This window comes from Haliaeetus leucocephalus, unplaced genomic scaffold, assembly GCF_000737465.1.
Source record: "Haliaeetus leucocephalus isolate CR32 unplaced genomic scaffold, Haliaeetus_leucocephalus-4.0 Scaffold61, whole genome shotgun sequence".
NCBI classification, from domain to species: Eukaryota; Metazoa; Chordata; class Aves; order Accipitriformes; family Accipitridae; genus Haliaeetus; species Haliaeetus leucocephalus.
Genome location: NW_010972497.1, coordinates 1,477,324 through 1,500,565, shown reverse-complemented (window position 1 = coordinate 1,500,565; position 23,242 = coordinate 1,477,324). Strand labels below are relative to the sequence as shown.

General features: G+C 36.7%; 1 protein-coding gene across 1 annotated transcript in view; it reads right to left on the bottom strand.

Annotated features, from left to right (window-relative positions):
- NDFIP2 (Nedd4 family interacting protein 2) overlaps nucleotides 1–23,242 on the bottom strand; it is a 49,372-nt gene that overhangs the window by 9,167 nt on the left and 16,963 nt on the right. The window contains exons 2-6 of the mRNA XM_010578390.1: nucleotides 22,073–22,107; nucleotides 20,111–20,267; nucleotides 18,437–18,561; nucleotides 11,294–11,381; nucleotides 2,182–2,306 (exon numbers count right to left, since the gene is read on the bottom strand). Of these exons, the coding sequence (XP_010576692.1) occupies nucleotides 2,182–2,306; nucleotides 11,294–11,381; nucleotides 18,437–18,561; nucleotides 20,111–20,267; nucleotides 22,073–22,107 (530 nt within the window). The remainder of the gene's footprint in view (nucleotides 1–2,181; nucleotides 2,307–11,293; nucleotides 11,382–18,436; nucleotides 18,562–20,110; nucleotides 20,268–22,072; nucleotides 22,108–23,242) is intronic.

Below are 23,242 nucleotides of genomic sequence, written 5' to 3'. Positions count from 1 at the left end.
TGAAAAAAAAAGAAAAAAAGAAAAAAAAAGAAAAAAAAAGAAAAAAAAAGAAAAAAAAAGAAAAAAAAAGAAAAAAAAAAGGAAGAGGTACTGGGCCACATATGCAACCAGAAATAAGAATCCAAGACATTTAAAGAACTCTAGATTGTTGGTTTTTTTCTTCAAGTAACTGTGCACTGAGAGCCACACGTTTTCTCCAGAATAAAGTCAGATCATGTGAATTCTTTAAAGGTTTAATCTTGTACTGTATTCATTTTTGTGGGCAATGCAAAAAAAAATAATCAAGGAGCAGAATTGCTAAGTTGAACTAAAGAATTGGTACTTACATTATCCCTATATAAACACTGTAATTTCTATGATTCGGCAGAGCAAGCATTTCATATTTTGATACTTCATTAAAATATCAAATGAATACTCAATTCCCAGGAAGCTGACAACATTGTTAATCCCATCTCACTTGACAGTCAGCAATTTCAGTTCTCTAAACATATATACCAATACTCTTTTTTAAAGTTACAATTTCATTTAATTGGAAAGAAGATTTACTAAAGCCAGCAATCAGATACTGGCCTATGTGCATTACTCTCATACTTTCTTTAGGCAGAAGCAGCCATGGCTGCAGAGTTTCCCCAGCAGCAAAACTGTGCTTCTGTTCCCCCACCCCTTCCCGCCCCCCTGTAAAAACTGATAGGGAGAGAGAATATGTGAACTCGGATTGTTTAGACACTATTAAGTTTTATACTACTGACTCTGAGTGAGAAAGAGCAGCAGAAGCCTTTGGAGGAGCTTGAAACAAAGTCACAGAACAATTTTGTGCACACACACACGTGCTTGTGTGTAGCCATTAAAACAGAATTGTGGACATACACCTTATGAGCTTTCTGCTGTTATCTCTAGAAAGGGAGACAACACAGGAAGATGATAATCTTCACTATGAAAAGAAAGACCCCTGAGGTCTTGGAATTGGTCAGCTCTAATATTTTAGAATTAGCAACAGATTATATACAAGAATTTAAAGATAGTCTAGAACACAGTAATTCGTCACGGAAATTTAGCATATATTAATTTTGTGTTTGTTATGAGCACAGTTTCAAGCAGACAGGAATAATAAAACTGATAAAATGAGCAAGTTCTGCTCTCTGTTTAGTATGCCTCAAGGGAAGCTGATAATATCCCCAATGAATGCATAGTTAAAAAATTCATGTCTTCTCGCTCCCTTAAGATAAATTCCATCGCAAACCCTGAATTCCAACTAAATACACCAGAATCACATCTGGTCCAGTAGCATTCCCTTGCTCTGGGGAAGCAAAAAACCAAAACAAAATCACCCTCAGCTCTGAGAAGGATGCAGGACACGTCCAGGAAGAACCACGCAATCTCTTCTCTCTACAATCCTTTTACTATCGTGCTAAAACCAAATCAAGTTACTAGAACACACACAGAAAAAAAAATAAAAATAGTTCAGAGTTGGCAGGGCATAAAAGATGACTAAGTTATCTAAGATCTCTTTCTTCATTAGACAGGATGAGATTTTAAATGTTGTGTCTCACAGACATGTAGAATTCGAGTTCAGAAAGAAACATTACGTTTCATCTAGCATCCACTTAGTCAGCTAAGTAACTTCCATTTGGCTAACATACCTTTCTGAAAAGTATCTAGCCTTGCAGTGAAAATACCAAGAAATTGAGCATCTAAGATGGTAAAAATATGATTAACTCCATATTTGATTTTGACTTGATTCAGTATCTATCTTACAAGGAATAAAAGAATCCGATACAAGGTTTTCTGATTCCCCCCCCCCCCCAATAGGCTGAGCCATTTATAAATCTTTCATGTAGGACACTATAATACCAGTGACATTTTAGGCACTTGCTCCACTTCTTCTGTATGCTTTTAAATACTTGTGCAAAGAATGAGTCATTCTGCATTTATTTCAGTGGAAAGATGAATGTAAAATGCTATGTCAGATAAAAAACGATTAGGCTTCATCATTAGCAAGCACATATGAATATATAGCAAGTAAATTCTCTACTAAAGTGCAAGTTCGAGAAAATTCTAGGCTCTCTTAAGCAGTGGAATTTAATATACTGATTTTTAATTCCATTACTATATATCCTTGAATAAATTGTTATGGTTTGGTTCTACAAACAGAGTCCGTACAGTGTGAATCAAGAAACGTACCCGTACAATGAGAATCCATTTGATCAGGGACAGACCAAATCCACAGATTGCACCATACCTTCCAGCTATAGTATTTGTTATACAGAAGGATAAACAAAATCCAATCCAGTTGAAAATAAATGCCACTACAAAATAAAAGAAACAGTAGCTTCTGTTAATCTGTATAGCTAAGCAAACAGACTTAACATTAATTTAACTTTTAAACTAATAAGGACATGCTTACACAGTCAGTAATTCCCTTCCGGTAATTCAGGCTTTCAGAGATTGACTTTGAACCCAGACATTCCCCACAGTATAGTCACTTAATAACAAAGCAAATGGTAAACAGGCTGGAACCTACTACTTTAAACAAGAGAAAATTCCAACATAAAGTATTACATTGCTACAGAAATCTAATCAGGTGACACTAGACATGAAGGGTAAATGCAAACAAAGGACTATAACATATAAGACTTGATCAAAACAAAGAAAAAAAACAACCTTGCTACACTTTTATAACCAAAAAAATAGTTATATGCACACATACGTGCATGTATCAAGGCTGCATATTCAGCTTTATCCAGTTTGGATCGAACAGAATAAAAGTATCCACTCTTGCTCTGTAAACATAGTATAGAAATGAAGAGAAGTTGAGAAGCTGATGTTTCATTGGTTACTGTCTTCTCTTTTAGATCTATATTCAAGCATAAGATGTAAGAAGCCTTGGAAGTTTTACACAAAAGCTTAAGAAATCATGAAACAAAAAGGCCATTGAGCATAACTACCACTGTCACTTCAATTAACACTTTTACACAACTCCGGTAGTTTTACAATTTAAAGTTTCATATCTGCATATGTACTTGACAATCAACAACATCATCTGTATTGACTTCAGTCTGCACGCATTAGGTCAAAGTGTGGGAATTCCCAATTAGGTGATGTCCCAGCTTTGGGAGTAAGGGAGGGCAACTAACAAGAAAACCATCACACAGAAAAGCTGGGGGAGCTGGCAATAGAAGACAATTCAGGAGTTCTGGAGAGGTAAGATGGTGGAAAATTGAAAACATTTGGGAAGCCCACAAAAAACACACAAAACCCACTAAAGAGGCAAGCAGGAATGGAAGCAGGGCAAAGGGGAACAAAACCCCTGCACACAAATCCTTAATGTTTTAAATCCTCAAACTTCGAGGAAAAAACAAAACCCACATAAAATTCAGACATTAAATCACCACAGAAAAAAAAGTCTGCTTTTTCGGTAAAAGTTTGAACACATAGCAAAACACTAGGAACAGAAAATTGGTCAATAGTTTTCTTAAATAAAAATCAGTTTGAGAGGATTATCTGTAAACAAGCACGGTTTTTTTGTAATTTAAAACCTTGTTACAACTCCTCCAACAATCCACATGAAGATGCAATGATTTGCCCACAAATGCAAAATTAGTCTGTAAAACTGCAGTAGGATTCCATGAACTGTAAAGAAACTGAACTTCCAAGAGAAGTTTTGGAAGACTTTACATCAACACAGTCATTTTGTACAAGTGAGAAAACATCTTGCCTCAGACAGAGCCATAGGTAATAGATGGTGGCAATGAGAAAGCTTACTTTTATGCTAATTACTAATCTTAAGTAAAAAAAACCCAACAAACCAAAAACCACAACACCAAAAACACAACAAACAACTCTGAATAAATGCTGATCCAAATTGGTATACTCAGAGAAGAAAAACAGAAGAGAGCATTTCTGTTACATAAGAACAACGCTGTGACCCTAACATTTACCTAACTTTCCAAAACACAAGAAAAACATTTACATTTGAGAAAGCTTGGATACATTGTTTTGAAAACAGGATTTCCCCATTTTAAGCAAGATCTCCAAATCCACCCTCTTTCTAAGAGTAACAGGTTTTAGAAGCTAGTTCTTCAACGTGTCTCTGTTCCTGTCTCAGCATAACAGCTTACTGCTCTCTGCCTTTGTCCCCACTACTCAAGCTACAAAGGGGGACTTCCATTATGGCTCTAAAGATAGGCACGCAAAAAACGGACAGAAGATAGCCATGTTTCTAATGGACTATGCAGACTAGAGGAATTCCCAGAACACTTAAAATTTTAATAGGTATATATTAAAAAGTAAGGATTTTTAGAACACCTGAACTAATCTGTATACACATTATAAACATTAGAGATTTCCCAATCATAAATATAGGAGGGAGAAAAATTAGTTCTTATAATCAAAGTTGAACACAGTGACAATTTTAACCTCCTTCTGGATGAGTATTAGGTGGATATTTAACACCAAGTTGTTTGCCGGACTCCTGAAAGCAAAGGTATCGGCATGTTCCAATGTTGTTCACAGTAGCTTTTTCTCCTTTAACCAGTGAGCTGTTCCATCAATTTATATAAGCAGACAATGCAAGTGGGAAAGAAAAGGCATAAACTATACAAAAGTTGTAAACTACGCAAGTTCACATACCCCAATAAAACTGGACTATATACAGAAGAAAAAATCTCGCTATTTAAGTTTCGATCTGTAACCATCCACTAGAAAAATTCTGCAGCGAGGACATAATCAAAATTACCTGTCTTCAGCAGCATGAGAAACAAGTTACTTCTACCTCCATAAAACCTAGGCAACGTATTAGGGAAATTCTCCCAATGCTGCCTTGGTGTTGCATCATTTTAACAAATTAAGACGGGCCACAATAATGTCTACATGTTTTCAGTCTTTCCCATTGGTTCTCCCTCACCTCCCTTGTGTCCTATTGCTACTCCAAAAATTATCTTCACTGTCTCATTCTTGTTGCAAAATCCATTCTTTCTTTTCAGAAATGCATCTCCAGCTTCTGAGCAGACTACATCAAATGAGATTTTTATCTATCTTCCAATTGTTTTTCTCCACATCAAGATTAGCTTCATCTACCTATCTGTATCTTTTTCCACTCTGATCTCCATGTATATCCTCTGCCAGTCATGCAAGTTGTCAGAGCTTTGCAGCCTGCGCTGCAACTGCTTAAGAGTTACTAATGTTATTTTCTGTATAATTCCTGCCTCACCTAATTATTGCAATAAAAGCTGTCCATAATTTTCAACCCTATATTGTCATAGAGAAGCCATAGCACAAGTTTCTCCACCAAGCTGAGAGATAAAATACAATGGTGAAGGGACAGACTAGTAAAAGGAAGCATCTACTATTTTCTCTAGATGTATCTACTTCTTGTCTTTCTACTAAACAGAGACAACTAAGTCATTGTGCAAGCTTCTTTCTGCAACAAATGCAATCCTCCACTATTTGCCAGCATCCACTCACTTGGTGAAATGTAAATGACACTGCTCAGCAGTTAAAGAGATGACCTCGTCCTTCACACTGCTTCAGCTTCGCATGATATTCTCACACAGACAATGTTCCTGGTCTGACACTAATATGTGCTATCATAAAGAAGAAAGCCATTCCTAAAAATGAGATGGAAAGTCTAACAAGCTGCTACAACCACATCATAGTTTTAACTAAAAAGCATTAACTACTGTTTACCCATCCTCTTCATGCAGCCACATTTTGTGTTCATCTTCTAGACTCCCACTGCAAGACTAACCACTGCAGAAAGGTTTCCTATCACAGAGATCGCTAGCATTTAGATTCATACTTGAGCCTAACTTTCAACTACTGTCCTCTTTCTTTTAATGAAGTTCAGACATTTAGATAAAACTCACACTGACTGCGTTGGCATGGTGATTTCAGTCTCTTTCTTTGCTACTCTAACACCATACAGACAAGTGGGTTTTATACATTCCTGAAGTGACAACAGGAGAAAGTAAGTCTATATTAATGTAATTCACATCAAAAAAAATGTAATCATTAGAGTTATTTCCTCATGACGACAGAACTCATAATGAAAAACAGGTAAGAAGTTGCTTTTTGGGAGGAGGAGGGTTGGACTAAAGGCCTTTTTTTAAATAAAAGGTGTTCTTGATATCCAGTGTAGCGCTTACAACAATTATGTTGTACTTTCATTTCTCTTTATGGTTTGCAATAAAATAACCCCAGCTGAAATACAAAGCACAGGATGTTCAAAATATTGCAAAAGTCTTCGAATCTGACACACAAAATAAGGCTACCCATCAGCTATATTTCTGCAACCCAAGCCCTCTTCTGAGAGGCAGTAGTCAGCATAGGATTTTTCATATCAAAAATTAAAGTTAGAAATCAAAAGTCTTTTATCTATTGGCAATTCTAAAGTAGCTGGAGTAAAATAATTCAGCTTGGTTTTGACAAACAAGCTTGTATCCATTGCCATTCTTCATTCTCCAATAACTACAGGGGCAAGGCATTAATCCATGCTTGCTTTTTGTCACTGCTCATTAAGTTGTAAAGAAACATTGACACATCCTTTCATTCTACTCCCACAATTTACAGTAAACAAAGAAAACTTAGTTTTTCAAGTTATTAAGCAATCTTGTGCAAAGGTTTTGAGTTGTATGTATTGCAATACATCAGAAGATGCATCAATAATAACGAGCTTACTAGAACAAATCTGCTTTTTCCTCAATCGTTCTTGCACTTCACTTGCTGGTCTTTTTTACTTAGCTTTTCACAGCTACACATTAATCACTTGTCTCAAGTTTATATTCAGTATCATGAAAAGAAGCCAGCAAAACTGGTCTGAAGACCTATGTTGGTTCCAAATTTTAACCATGGCTCAAGCCTGTGGTATGTGATAAGATTATAATAGCAACTATACATACAAAAAGCAACCATGCTCAGTTATATCCTTTATTCCTTGATTTGTTTGTCCAATGACTTATTATTTTAATATAAAGCAAACACCAAAAAGCTTAATGTTTCATACCTGCCCTAGGTTTACTAAGCATACTACGATAAATAACACTCTCCAGATCTTCATGCAGCACCACTAGAAATTATTCTTCCCAGTCCTGCATAGAATGTATTCCATTCATGAACTGGGACACATTTTTGCTCCTTCCTGAAGGGCTCACCTGAATTCTGATGATGATCATTAGAAGCATTTGCTATCAACTTCAGACAATTTTTTTTCTACTCGGTGATGAGTGTTCAAAAACTTCTCTAGGCAGTTTACTTCTACTGCTTCATTACCCTTGCTGGTAAATTTTTCTTAATGCCCAACTAGAAGCTTCCTTGTTCCAATTATTTTGTATTGTATCCAACGCGTATGGAGAAACTATGTAAAAATTCTTCCTACATTAAGAAAGAAGTTAGGTGATTGTGTATGAAGGTCAGCCAGGCTCCCCTGATAACCACAGAGAAATAAGCACTCCCAAAACAGTTCCTTTACCTCCTTCCAACATTTGCAACCTCAGTCAAATGACTTCCCCTCTGCTTTTCTTCAATGGCTAAGGGAAACCTGCATAACACACGTGATACAGACATACAGAAGTCAGGTTTCCTGACTTCACACCGAGGAATCCTCCCACCAGGAATCTAGACCATCCTTACCGCTCCTCAGGAAGCGTACAACCGGGGCTGTGCTCACCCTGAGCTTGTGCTACAACTCCTGCCTTCCAACTTGTGCCCACTTGACACCCCCTCAGTAGATGTCCTGGCTCGTGTACAGTTTATTGACTGTTTGAAGCATCTAATAGCTTTGAAAACTGTACGAACATTAGTTTACAAAATTTTGGTACGGTTATTATCTATTCCAATATAGCATCTAGGACAATATGTCCATTTACATTTTATTGGTCTGAGCTGTACACAGTGTTTAAATGACCCACATGTTGTTCAGAAAGAACAAATCAGATCTCTGTATGAGAACTTAAAGTTCGGCTGTATGATCAAACACTTTTCTCCATTTCTTCCTCATTAACCCCTCTGTGAGGTTCAAATTAATATTCATTTTTCTAGGTTGTGGGGACAACCCAAAACTCCCTTCCATGGTTTCAAAGAATCCAGATGAGCTCTGCAATTCCTTCTGGGGCCCACAAGTGAAAAGGCTGGTTGGTATTTGTAAAGCACCCCTTAAATATGAGGGAAAACCATGTAAGCCTTTTACTACTGCCCAAAACAACCTCCTTCACATAATGAACCAGCACGAGCCAATCAGACATGATTCAAAAGACTTCCACTATGAGCAGATTAAGGCTGAAAACCAAACCCTTTGGCTCATGATGGTTACTTGCTCTATCACCATTACAGTTGTGTTCAAAATAGAAAGAAACAGCTTAGAAATTCTTCCTTTTTGTTGTGCATACCAAAAAAAAAGAAAAAAAAGAAAAAAAATCACTCAAACTTCCCTATTAACAACTTCCTCTGGCATTCTGAAAAGTTTCTACTATGCTGTATAAGGCACAGCTGACTTAAAAATACATAATAGAAAAAATATATTAAGTGGTCTGACAGTAAAATTTGCTGCATTTCGCATTCATAGCAAAATGAATGTATTCACAAAGGTATTAATTTACCTCAAAATCAGAAACTGACAAACACCAGCCCTGACCATTAGAGAGCAGATTTTTTGCTCACCAACATAATCACAGATTTCAAGAGCAACACCAATTCCTTAAAACACCTGATTTTACCACGTTAGAAATAAAGTAGGTGGTTTTCCAAATTTTTCCAACTAAGTTTCTGAATCTTGCCTCATTCTATTTAGTTATGCTAAACAGAGCAGTACTTTATAACTTAAATGGGAAACAGGTTTGTAACTTGCATGCACCAAGCTCCTAAACCAAACAAAAGCCCCAAACAAACAGATCTGGCCACTAGATGGCCTCAAGACAACAATTTTTGCAACCTGGGCAGCTACCACTAGATGGTAGCTACATATCACTAGTTGATTGCAATATGCAGGTAAGATCAGTAAAAAGCTTATTTTATTATACTTCAATTGAATGAAATTAAATTAAAAAAGCTAACTTCACTGTTTTATATTTAAAACGAAGGCAGCCTGCCCCTCACAAGATCTTTCTACCAACACTACAGAGGAGGTGGGAGAGCACATCTGGAACAAGCAATTCTTTCCGTGCTCCTCTCACTAGAGCACAGATCCTGATACTGTTCTCCTGCATTTTAACTGAGGGAACTTTTTCTAGGCTCTCTGTGATCTGCCACCTCTACTTGCAGTGTTTAAACATATCCTCCCTTGAAAAAAACCAGAAGATAGCCATCCTGTAAATTTCATTTTAATTCCTGCTCTCTTAAATCTACATACATCAACTTTATGGAGACTTTTATCTCCATATTAGAGGGATGGGAATACACCACCCACTATTTATGGCCTAGCCTTACTAAGTTAAGCTCATTTTTCATTTAGTTCTCCAATTTCCCCAAGAAAAACTACTGAAAATTAATATTACAGGTCTATAAATGTTTAAGAGAATGTTTAAGAGTTTAAGTGAAGTCCTCGTACTACGAACATGAACAACTAAACTTTATCAATTTCTGTATGTAACCAGCAGTCACTACAGCTAACACAGATCCCAATTAAGCATACACTTGCATAAATATCTTGCAATATGTAAGCACTCATTTTATGCATTTCATTGATAGGCAAGCAAAGTTGGCAGTAACAGTCTAAGAATAATCAAGAAAAATTATCATCTACAGAGTATTTTTGTCAAATGTGTAAAAGCAGTGCTCTCTGCAGTCAGTCTCAGCTAAACAGCTATTTGAAGAGAAAGTTGTCAGTTTATCCAAGTAAACGTCTGCATTCTTAAAGATGGACACAAAGTTCTGGGCATGCAGTTTTGGACAACTGCATGTGAGTATCATTGGTGCCCTTCTATAGCCTTTGATTCCAGTTCAGCTTCTGCACAGCAGGATTTTTAGTACTTCTGTGCTCCTAGCTGCAAGCTAACGAGTCTGGTTTCAGCTGTGATTTTAAGGACTTAAAACATATCAGAGCCAACAATCCACTTGACCTCCAAGTACAGTGCTAATGAAGGTCTGAACCAGGATTTAAAAGCAAGAACAAGTTCACACAATACAGAACCTAAATAAGTTAAATATAAAAAGTTGTAGCACACAGGGAATGGGAAAAAAGGAAAAAGAAAAATGAAGCCATACACCCCCGTTTGCCCCCAAGAATATATACTCTTTCTATGGTCCAACTACAGAAAGAGGTCAGACTACAAAACTCACTCTGTTACCCTATATATGTATTTATATACTTGCTATGTGAGGTAGACACATATGTTTTTATCCCGAGATGCAAACGCCACATTGTCCTAATACATTGTACGCCAACATGAAAAAAACTTCTGTGAAAGTTCTGTAACTTGCATCCGTAAGAGTTAAACAAAGAGACTGTGAAAGACATTAAAGAAACAAGAACTAAGATGAGATCTAGGTTGAAAGACATAAAGGAGATTTCAGGGGATAATCAATCAGCTTTCATCCTGATAATGCTAAAAAGAACAGCTACATCCCCAACACCAAGCTTCCAGCCAGGTTGCCAAACACATTTATTTCAGAAAGGGAAAATATTCGCAGAAATTAGAAAGAAATATGCAAGTGGAAAAACAGGGGCAGCTTCTTTCTGGAAGTAACTTATAGTGGCTAAATCTAATTTTGCTCAATGCAGTACATGAGTTACAAGACATCCACAGTGCACACACACAGTACCTGAAGAAGTGCTATAGTAGTGCTGGCTGCAATCAGACATTACCTGAAGACAGTACATTTTTATATGCTAGTTCAACCTGAAAATGAGCATGGTTGGATTTGTTGCAAAAATCCACCCACAGCTATTTAATTCATTACGCTAACATCAGCAACTTCTATATGGCACGTCATCTGTCTTGCAATTTTTTCTACTGAAAAATCGATTGCCAGATTTCTGTGATCTGGCCTTTAATTCAAGTTGTTAGTCCAACTAGGAACTGACAGAATTTCCCAATTCATAGCTAGCAGTGCAGCCTCGCTATGCCTCAAAACACTATGATTTTGCTTTGCCTCCTTATTAGTGACAGATACCACAGGAAAAAAAAAATGTGCAACATATTTGCTACATCCGGAGCAGGAAGTGTTTGTATCTGTGTACAGGTAAAAAAATCCAGTCATTACAGTACATTAATGCAGTTTATCACAGCTATCTTTTATATTCCATACAAAAAAGGTACAATTAAGATATACCTCAGTAGGTCTGGGATACAAGATAACTTACTGAAAAATGCCAACATGAAGATGCCATCATTGCCCACTCTAAGCTGATCTGCATCACTGAAATCATCCCGTGGTGGATACTCTTCTTCCTGGATTTACAGGTTAGTGATAATTTAGTGAAAAGTTTATTTTAGAATTACTGTCTGTAGGATTAAAGTATTGATTATGTTTCTAAAGCTAGAAGAAAATTGACATTTCTGTAACACATCCACATCAAGGAAGTTTAAAAGAAAAATAATTCATATCTGTAAAACGAGTCTTATTTGTTGCTTATAATGACAGAACCCAAATTTAACTGAAAAGTTTCTGTAGAAGATATGTACATACTGTCTATTCATCTTAAATGAAGCTAAAAATTATTTCAGATGAGTACTTTGACAATCAAAACCAGCAGAAATCTCTTTTCTTACTGTAACTATCTTGATACGCAGCCAAGCTATTAAATTTTTTTTGGAAAAATCGTTACATAGTATGTTCCATTTTTTTCCTGCCAGAATAGTCTTTTAATGCTTCCCAAAATACAGAATAAAGTTTTAGAATAAGGTTAGTATCTTAAAATAAATTGCTGAAGCAGCAGCACTGCACTAACCAATTAGACTATGCTATAACCTCCAGAAAGACATATGCAAATCCAGAAAACCTCTCGGGACACTAGAGGGCGCGAGCACATTAAGAGTGTTTAAAAGTCTTCTGAACTCGCAAAGCACAGTTCTTTAAGTAAAACGAAAGTAAACAGAAGTGTCAGTCAAAACAATCCAAAGATTTCTCCCATCGCGTCAAAATACTAGATCTTAAGATACTGAAAGGATGAGTTTGGTTTGTTTCTCGGAACTTGATTTCAGCAGAACTTGGCAGACCTTACGTACGCAGTTCTGTGCACAAGTACAATATTGCTGCGACTGTAGACTGGGAAACATAGAAGTTTTCATGATGACAGCACTTACTAAAGAGAGCCTGATGAAAACTGTAAAACCAGTAAAACATACCTGGTTTATACTTAAAGGAATAATATCAAAACAATGCAGGATGGTACAAGCTACATAATGCTGCCAGTAGTGGCAGTAACATGGTCTAGACATGAATAACGTTCTTTCCTGATTTTTTCTCTAATTAATAACAATGTATTAGACTTGAGAAAAGAAATGACCTATTTAAAAAAAAAAATGAAATCAGGGGAGATTAGTTCAGCTGTGATTTACTTAGCCGTTTCACCCACAGCAAACGCTTACTACTGAAATAATGTACTTCTGGTTTTAACATACTATTCAGTTGCTGTATCAAATGTTATTTTGTATAAGTTCACAACTAAAAGGGCATTAAATAATCATAGTGATCTAAAGCTCTGTCACGTGACTGACATGTTCACCTTTGTCAACACAGCAAAATAATTCACCAGGGTATAGCAATTATGGTTAAAAATGTGCTAGAACAAACTGTACCAACTCAAGGCAGTCAGCATTACTCTTCATAACACGGCCATGAAATTCCAGTTGTGCTATTTCATTTCAGATTAATTAACCAGGACTCTGTATCAGATAAATTACTTTAAAAACACTGCTATGCACATAGACAATACTAAGGAATGCACAAAAAGCTAGCTGAACCACCATCTTAAGGGGCTACAATTCACCTCTACATAATTTCAGGTGTCCCTAAATGGTCATCTTAGGTGACTGTGAAAGCATTAGTTTATTTAGCTGAACTTGCTGCAGCTATAAGACTGATGGGGGGAGGGAAGGAAGGGCCAAGAATGCATTTAACAGAGCTATATTTAAATGTGCTTCTCTGAAAAGTATGCCACAAAAGTTCCCTTTTCAAGTCAGGACAACAAAAAATATTTTCAATTTTCATTTCAGAAGGTCTATAAAACCTCATAGAAAATAATTTTTGGACTTTTTTTTTAAACTGCCTGCTAACTCCTGTACTTCATACTATCATTTCCAAACCAATTACTGAATTACTCTCTATGTAAAATGTTGCTTCAGAAAAAGAAAATTTTGCTCAACTAAAATAACAAGTTTAGCAGATTTCTCCATATGCACAGGCTTCTCTAAGGCTTACACATGAGAAACACAGGTCAATATACAACCCAGGGACATGAGAGCAGACATTTGCAAGTAGGCACTGTTGCAATAACCGTGAACAAGTTGTAATTTATCATACTGAATGTCAAAAGGGAATCACATTAAACCAAGTTCTATTTACTGTCTCCAAAAACTGGCATACGAAAATCATCAGAATGTTTAAGAAATGAAATAGTTTCCTGTGCTTAAATCATGTTCAGCCTACATTTACATCATTTAGTATTGTGTGGCTTTATGATCAGTCCTGCAGATGGAAGACACTGATTCGCTACTGCTCAAGCCCCACTGATATTGGCTGTCTTTCAGTGCTCTCATTTGATCTAGTTGGTGTCAACTGCCCCAGCCTTTCTTCAAAGTATAACTGTTTGCCACCATTCATTGAGGAATGAAAAGGGACTTTTTAATGAGAAGAATGTCATATAACAACACACACAAATCCATAAAATATATAATACTGTTTCAGTATCTCACACTGATCTTTGACAAATTTAGTCATGTTAAGTATCATGGACAATATTTCTTGTTTGCTAAATATGCTGAGATCTGCATAAACAGAAAACTTACTGTTCCTATGACCAGAGAAACATCTGAACAGCAAAACATATTATCAACATAAATGGCAAGTCACAGAGTAATTTCTCTAAGCAAAAGAACATCAAATGGTATATAGCACCTACTGAAGTCGAGTCTATTAACTCCTCTGAAATGACAGTGCTCTGTAGTATTCTGCAAAGAGGACTGTATTCCCCCCCCCCCCAATGCTTTTTAACTTCTTTCAGATTGAAACCTAGCATGGCATGTAGCGAGACAACCACCTTTAATCAAGTAAACAACCAGAGTTTTCAGGAACCTCTTGGATAACTAAACTGATACAACTCTTCTCAATGCAGTGGATTTACAGAGAAAAACTTCTGAGGAAAGGGTCAAATTACTTAATAAACCCCATAAATAATACCTTCAGCATACAAAACAATACAGAGAAGTTAATGGTGGGGGGAAAAATGCACAACGAACCCCAGAAGCACTTGTTTGCCAGAAGGAAAATTCATAGTTAAAGTCTAAACTAGAGAGAACTATACCATACCTCTGGACGACTGAGGAATATTTCATCAAACAGACTCCTAGACTCCCTAAACTGGGCGTGCTAAGCATGTAAAAACAGAAAAACATAAGACAAATGCAACTGAAAAGCATTAAGTAAAAGCCATTCATTGCAACATACAAACAAGTCATTTAACTGTTAGCAATATTTTTGTCCATTTAAATTAACCTTTCAAAACTGACCTTGAGAATTTGAAAAGGAAAACATCAAAAGCCAGGATAACTAATGCTATCACTACTGACGACATAGGGCTGCTACCATTTCTTTGACACATTGAGCTATCGGGGAGCATTTGAAAGAAATAAATGGTTATGCACAATGTATTCTTGTAAGACAAGCTACACAAAGGACTACAAAAACAAGTACTGAAAGTTTCAGTAAATGTTAAGTTTAGATTGTTCATACAATCTGCAGATGCAGCGTCTATGATGAAGTCTTTACTATGATCACACTAATGGTTTTTTTTTTTTGTAAGATGCCTGTATGATTCAGGGGAAAAAATATGAAAGCTGTTTATTTAAAGTGTGCTGCCGTTTTATACCATTTCCCTCTCTTTTGCTCAATGGGTAGCTTTGTAGCCTTCTTTACTGCATACTTTGGACTATACCATGAAACAATTATTAGCTTCATGTATCACTCAAGGCAACATAAGGACATCTAGCTTTTTCAAACTGTTCACATTATTGTAATGAAGAGGCAATAAATCCTCATTTTACAAGGAAGAAACTAGAGGCACAGATCATAACAGAGTTCACATTCATAAGAGCACTAGTTTCATAAGGCTGAAATAAAAACTGAAAAAACATTATATTGTTTGTGTATGTTTTGCAAAGTGTGTTAACATAGAAGTCAGATGCTGCCTACAGCTGTCACTGCTTGTGATATCCAAGACAGTGAAAGTGAGAAAACAATTAACTACATAACAGTAATGCAAAGTTTAAGGACTTATCTGTTCTTCCACAGGTATTCAGAGCTAAGGATCAAAATCCTTCCCCTCAAGATGGCAAACCACCACTCTAACCATAACATAACCTTTTTTTCTTATTCCAGTCATCTGCCAGATTAAGACAGTCTTATTACACAGTCTTAGTCCACCCCAGTGTAAGTCCATCAGAGGTATTAAATAAGGCAGGGATTTTGTAGCAGTATCACACGGTAAGGCAATTAAAATGGCATTCATTAAAACTGTATTGGCACATAATTTTAATATCATGTACAAAACTGTAACTCAACTTCAGCATTTCTTACTTTTTCCCCAAATGTCAACTTTGCAACCATAACACTGCTTCTTTAATACAGCTTGTGTGTGTGCATGCATATGCTAAAAAACAAACAAACAAAAAAAAAACAAACCACCAAAAAACCACAGAAGCAAACTGAGCAGAAATTCTGTCAAACTTGAGATCTTTAGTAGTCAACAGGACTGTGGCTTTTAGGTACCCTGAGTAGACTTCTGATACTAACTTAATACTGCCGTACGTCTACAACTTTTTAGCCAATCTCTGCTTTGGGGGAATGATGGTGTGTTCCTACTGAATTTTCCTAAGTGAAATTCTTGTGGTGTCAGCACCTAGCTCTTGAATGTCAAGTTCTACTGCCTGTTTTGGAAAAACAGACTACGTAAAAGTTTATTTCTCACTTTGTCACCATATCCTACTACTCCTACCTCTTAACTCCGGATTCCTTCTCCCTCCCTACTCCTCTTTTCTCACACACCAGCTTCAGCTCCTTTTGCAGTATCACATGTTGTCCCACTTGAGTTTTCTCCACCAATCCCAGTTTATCCTTCTCCCTCCTGTTTCTCATTTAAATCTCTCTGTATTCCCTCCATACCACTGCTCTCCATTCACCCTTGCCTTTTCTCATTTTGACTTTAGACCTCTCTGATCTCTGCTTATGTTCACTTTGAACCAGTTGCTTCTTGCCCAACCAAAACCAGACTTCTCCTACAACACATAAGCTTCAGAGGCTCACATTCACTGTCCTTCTTTCTTCTACCTACCACTGATACCCTTGCAGTTGAATCGAGTGGCTTTCCTCTTCCCTTCTAACTGAAGGCCAAGAAAAATAAAACTACTTCAGGGCACACCAGAAATTCCTCTCTCAGTTCCAGTGTTTTCACCAAAAGCAGTCAAGAGTAGTCATAACGTGTATCCACTTCTAGTCCTGTAATCCTACTCTGATACGGAATATTTGAGAATGTTCTCTGGCAACAGCACACCTGCAGTCCCATCCCCTTCAAAGCTATGAGCAGTCTAAACTTGTCCATGCAAGACAATCACCACACATTTACGAAATTTGAAGCTGTGTGTATCAACTGGAAATCAATTTTTCAAAAACTTGTCATTTTGCCAAAACCAGGCAGATTTTCTGGGGAAGGGCAAAACATGTTTCTGACACAGTGACCTGAACATGTGAGAAAGAGTTCTCCAAAGTAAAAAAAGCTTAAAATGACAAGGCAAAACACTGATTTTTTTTTTTTTTTTCTTTTGCTTAGCTTTATTCTTGAAATTGGCTGAACGCCAGCCTGAGGTTTTCCCAGTGAAATTCAGGTCAAGAAAGATTGCTTTTATGTCTGAAAATTTCACCCCATAGGGTTCTACACATATGAAGTTAAAAGCAACAAGGATCTTGCCAGAGAGTTGCACATGTCCTGTCTGAAGTGTCACAGGTCTGGTAACGGTACCCTAAGAGTTAAGGTTTGGGTTGCTAATGTTTCAAGTAAGTTTAAAGGTTCATAATTTCAGATTGAGGGTTTAATTCAGACCAGTATTTCAGGAAAAGTTTTACTTATATGACAAGCAGTAAGGACAGACTACATAGAATCCATGCTCCTGTTAAAGCAGTTAAAAGGTTACAACTTGAGGTCATCACCGCATAGCAGAAACTTGGCAGGTGACCACGCAAATGTTCCTGGTTCCCTGCTGCATTTTAGTAAAACAGATTTGTGTAACACCTTCACTGGTGATGTTACACAAATCCACTTTAACTTTAGCTGTGCATACCTTAAAGTGGGTATTGTGCACTGTGATTACTGCACAGCAGTTAAGGAAGGAACAGCCTCCCACTGGGTGAGCAGAATTTTTTTTCCAGTCACAAGCACACTGCAGTCAGTAAAATGCAATCACATTGGATCTCAAGGTAGAGATTTTTAGTGACAGCACTGGAAGCCTAATTTGGTTATAGTATATTATGGTCAATACTACGAAACAGCACAATTTCCACATTCCAAAATTTGGCAGAAATAAAGGAAGAACTTTGCTTGCAAAACTAACATTTAACACTAATTGCAGATACCAGTTTTCTATTTTGAAGACTATTCTTTATAATGTTAATTTTTACAAAACTATAAACACTGAATATATACCTATAACTTAATTGTTTACCACAATTCATGGTGTGGGGGGTTTTTTTGTTTGTTTTAAGTATTGGAACATTTCTTTGAACTTCAGTATTAAAGTTTTCATGGAGCAAACCACAGGGACCTTTCCTTTTAAAAAAGATCTACATTATTTAGGGTTTTGCTCCTTCTAGACTGTTGGAATTATCCTTCCTCTCTAAAGGTGTACTTTGGTTTTTTTGAGGTTTTTTTTTTTTTTTTCAACTATCTGAAACATTAAATATCAGGAGTAACTCTACAAAGTAACATTACAAGTGGATACCTAATTAAAAGATGACAAATTACTGGATAAACTATTAAAACAGGGCAAAACTTGGCTTTTAAAGCTGTTTAGACAGCAGCTATGCCTCAGAAAAAAGTGAATATGATACATTTTTCATAGTACTTCACAGCTAACACTATCTATACAAAACTGAAGCATCCAAAATATTTAAATCACCAGCCCACCATTATTTTAATAAATGGGCCATAATATGGGCCCAATTATTATAAATAATTAATTAGCCTAACAAAATTAGCTTTCACAAAATTGAAATAAAGCAGAACTGTATCACTTACTCGGGCAACTTCTGCTGCAGCAGCTGCCATAGCTGCAGCTTTGGCCTTCTCTGCTTCATCGTAAGTTGGAAGAGAGGTAGCTACACTGTATGGAGGTGGTACAGGATAAAATTCATTGTGTGTTTCTGTTCAAAATAAAGAGGTTATGCATTTTTAAGCCAGAAAGATGTCAACAATATTAAATTTTACATGCACATAACTATTGAACTTTATCTTTTTTTCAACAGAGGCTGAAATTGATGATATTTGTATTTCAAGTTCTTGTAAGTTTTAAAAAAGTTTACTTTTATAAAACAAAATATCGAACAGCTTGATGATGCTTTTAGTTGCTACTCAAGGCAGAAACCTTAACTTAGATGCTGCAAAGAGCCAACAAATTTATGAACAAAAAAAATCATATTTCCTGAGTTACATCCCCAGGCATTCCAACCAAAGGCTTTGTATCAAAACATAAAAAAGACGTGCACAGAAACATCCTAAAAAAAAAAAAAAAAAGCTTTTCATTATCAAGATCAATTAGTTACTTAAGTCCAGTAATAACCATGCTGTATGTTCATTAGCATGGCCTCGTTGCTAACTCCAGTTGTTCTATGAAAATCAGTTCTTCCAAGATTTCAGTTTCACTACATTCTTTTAAAAATGTTCCTTCTATCAAAATGGACCAGAGACTTCATTCTTATATATTGAAATAGTAGATCATCATCTGTGTAACAGAATGGAATTATTAACAAAATGAATAAAAACTATTTAAAATACACCTTGAGCTTCCTCCTACAGCCAGCAGTAGTTTGTAACAAGATTGCTTACATGGTAAAGATTTGTCTACACAGGTCACATGGTAAAAAGATTTGACAGCACACCAACACAAAGATGTTATATATAGGGATAATTCTGCATTGCTATGTGTTATACTTGCAATCACTGTCTCACAGAACAGGGACAGGAAATTGCTCCTTTAATCAACTTAATAAAATTAGGTTGGAGGTTCATTTCAAAATATTTATTTGGCACATGGGAGATGCAAATCCAAGCAACTTTGCTTAAACAGGGACTTCAATGTTGCCTGCTGCTAAGTCTCCCATACCCCAAAGAAAAGTCACAACCACATGAGAAAGGGAGCAGTGAATAAAAGCAGAAAAATACCCGTTACTCATTTTCCACAAGAAGTTTTATCAAGAGCCTTTAAAGCAAAATGAATGTTTTCATGGCAATATTTTCACCAAATGATGGCACGCACTTAAGAAGTCTGAGTTTTGACAAATCAGTGCTTCGTTTTTTCTGGGGTTTTTGTTTTGGTGTGGGTTTTTGGTTGGTTTTGTTGTTTTTTTTCCTAGAAAGAAGAAATGATAATTGCTAATGAGGTCTAATAATGGAGCACTACTCAAAGATGTAGATTAAATGTGGAACAGAACTACGACCAGACTTAAATAAAACCTATTACACTAATTAATGAACATCCATTTAGTCTAGCAATTTGGAACAATTGGTGTAATTTAGAAGCCTGCTTCTTCTGAACAAACCAGACAAAAGGCTGTGCATGAAAGCATAGCTTTTTTCCTATGCACACAATTGCAGTAAAAGAAAAAAAAACCATACTGCAGCATCGTACCACTTTGAACCAAGTGCTGATTCATACACACTCCTCCCTGACAAGCGGTTATGCAAGAAAAATACCTGAGGTCGCAGCTGCTTCTACAGCTATGCTACAGTAAGGTGGAGGGGAAGTGTCTGCTTCAGACAAGGCTGCCGTCTGGGGAGCCTGCGTCGTCTCTGCAGATGTGGAAGGCTGCTCAGCTCCTGAAGACTCTGGGGGGTCATCCTCATTGTGAAGCTTAGAAGAAAAACACACAGATTTCAGACGGGTTCAGGGAACGCTTTCCATGACAACCTAGGACTTGCAGAACCATCTTCAACAAAACAAAAAGTATTTACAAAACAGCACATGACTACTTTAAGTAGTCCAGTTAAAACCTTTTAAGCAAACAGCTAAAGACAATCTTAACTGCCTTTTTTTTTTTTTTTTTAATTCCCCCAACCCCAAAATTGATTTCTTTTCATCACTGATGTTCAGAGAGTCTTAAAAATTTGGGGGTTTTAATGTTTACTATATGGGAAAATGATGACTATAAAATACTTTATATTATATGAATATTTTCACACTATTACATTTTTTTCTTAAATACATTCATAAAATGTATTAACCCATTTTTAAATACAACAGATGAGCAACACTATCTTTTATTGTATTAATCTAGAAGAAACAAACAAACAAAATGACACATTTCTGCTTCTGTAACTAGGATTCCTATACTCTTGCATCTTGTCAGAGAGCTTGCCCACTCAAATTCTAAGACTTTTCAAAACATTCTGCTTTTCTTTACAGTCTGGGAAGAATCCTTTCCCTATAAAACTAAGCTGCCGGTTTGTTTGGTTGTTTAGTTTTTTTTAAAATGCAGTTAACATGTCCAGTTAAGCTTATACAGAAATAAGAATTTGGATAAGCAAGAATGTTGATTAAAACCATGGAATTTGGATCCACCAACTAATATCTTTTCTTAGAGAAGGTATTTTTTTATTATTTTAACTAAAGAGAAAGTATTTTTTACTATTTTAGCTAACTATATAGTGTTTAGAATATGAATCAAACTTTAAGAAGAAAGTGTACTAGCATTAAACAAAAAAGTGCTAGCTCCCACTAGTGTAAAGTACAAGATGCCTAGAAGGCAACTACTGAAGCACCATGTTAAAAACCCAGAAAATAAGATTAGTAAATTGAACGTATCTGAAAAAAAGAATTCTGTAACTTCAAATTGGTAGTTTCCGCAAACACCCTACAGAAAATCATTATTTTAATTTCAATAACAAAAATATTAAGAATACAACTAAATTAATTTCATAGCAGGCAAAATACAATCAGACTATTGAAAAAAAAGCACATTCCAAGAAGAAAGAATGCTAAATCCCTTGTTAAGTATTGTAACATTCACACCAAAATTGCTTTGTGTCCAGAATATATCACAGTTCACAGAATGGTTGAGGTTGGAAGGGACCTCTGGAGGCCATCTGGTCCAACCCCCCTGCTCAAGCAGGACCACGTATAGTTGCCCAGGACCATGTCTAGATGGCTTTTGAGGACCTCCAACGGATAGAGACTCCATGACCTCCCTGAGCAACCTGTTCCAGTGCTCAGTCACACTCACATCATAAAAAATAAATTATTAAAAAAAAAAAAAAAAGACCGTTTCCTGAGGGAATCTGGGAACTTGCTGTGTTTCAGTTTGTGCCTGCTGCCTCTGGTCCTGTCACTGGGCACCACTGAAAAGAGCCTGGCTCTGTCCTCTTTGTATATAAATATCCTTCAGGTATTAATATACACTGACGAGATCCCCCCGAGCCTTCTCTTCTCCAGGCTGAAGAGTCGCAGCTCTCTCAGCCTGTCCTCGTAGGAGAGATGCTCCAGGCCCTTCATCACCTTGGTGGCCCTTTGCTGGACTCTCCCCAGTATGCCCACGTCTCTCTCGTACTGGGGAGCCCAGACCTGGTCAAAGCACTGTGGCCTCACCAGGGCCGAGCAGAGGGAAAGGGTCACCTCCTTTGACCTCACGGCAACGCTTTGCCTAGTCCAGCCCAAGATACCACTAGCCTTCTTTGTGGCAAGGGCACGCTGCTGGCTCACATTCAACTTCTGCAGGTCAAAAACTGCGCGCCTTTCTAATGAAAGCCTAAGGATTACAGCAGGAATTACAAACATGGAAGACATTTCAATGGTAGGCAGGTAAATTGAAAAGATAGCTCAAGGGAAAACAGAAAATGCTTCAAAGAAGTTAGTGGAACACAACAACTCCATGCAATTTTCATATGGCTTCTACCACACTCTTCTCTTTAAATGTGTCAAATGTAAAGGGAACTAGGCCTTAAGCCTCATTGTTTCTAAGACTGTTCGTATCAGACATATAACTAATGATTAGAGATTGCTTTAGATGTGATCAATAGAACGCAGGTCCTTATAAAACAATATGCATAAGCTGCCTATTTGTCCCATGTGTAGCCCTCACCATGGCTGGCTTAAAACCCAGTCAAGCTGAATCAAAAGAAGAAGGATCATACATCTTAGACCTAAGACATAGGAGTAAGTGATTAACTTTAGAGCAAGACAGATTAATAGAATAGCCTAAGTGATTTTCAGAAATTCAAAGGTGATCTTTGATATGTAAGAAGGTAAGTGATCGTGGTGACCAGAGACCTTCTGCCTACGACCACTAACTTCAGAAGAACCGGGACACGAGAACTGATGAGATAAGATGATGAATGATAACAACATGGGAACCGAGATCAACTGGAAAATTACAGACTTTGGCCTGGGATAGTAGGTGGTAAAAAGGTATATAAGACTGAGAAATTTTTGGAAGGTTGCCATTCACTGTGGTGGCAGCCCAACTCTGAGTTGTTAATAAAGCAAACCTAGAGAAACCCATGTTTGAAAATCCTTTAACACAAATTAGGAAAAGTGTTAAAGTTACTTGCTAAAGCATTGTTCACTGTTTTTCAGGAGTCCCTCCAAATACTGTATTCAAATAACTATAGCTTAAAGATTAAAGGGTTTATCTATACATATAATCTACATATATATATACACAAATATGTGTGTGTATATATACACAGGCACAATACACATATGAGCACATACTATTAAGGAGAAGCCACCTTCAATGGAACTGATAGGGGTTATTGAGGGGTTTTTGGTACTGAGCAATCAGGTCATTTAATGGCTAGTCAGTGATCCAGAAGTAGTAACCTGAGAAATAT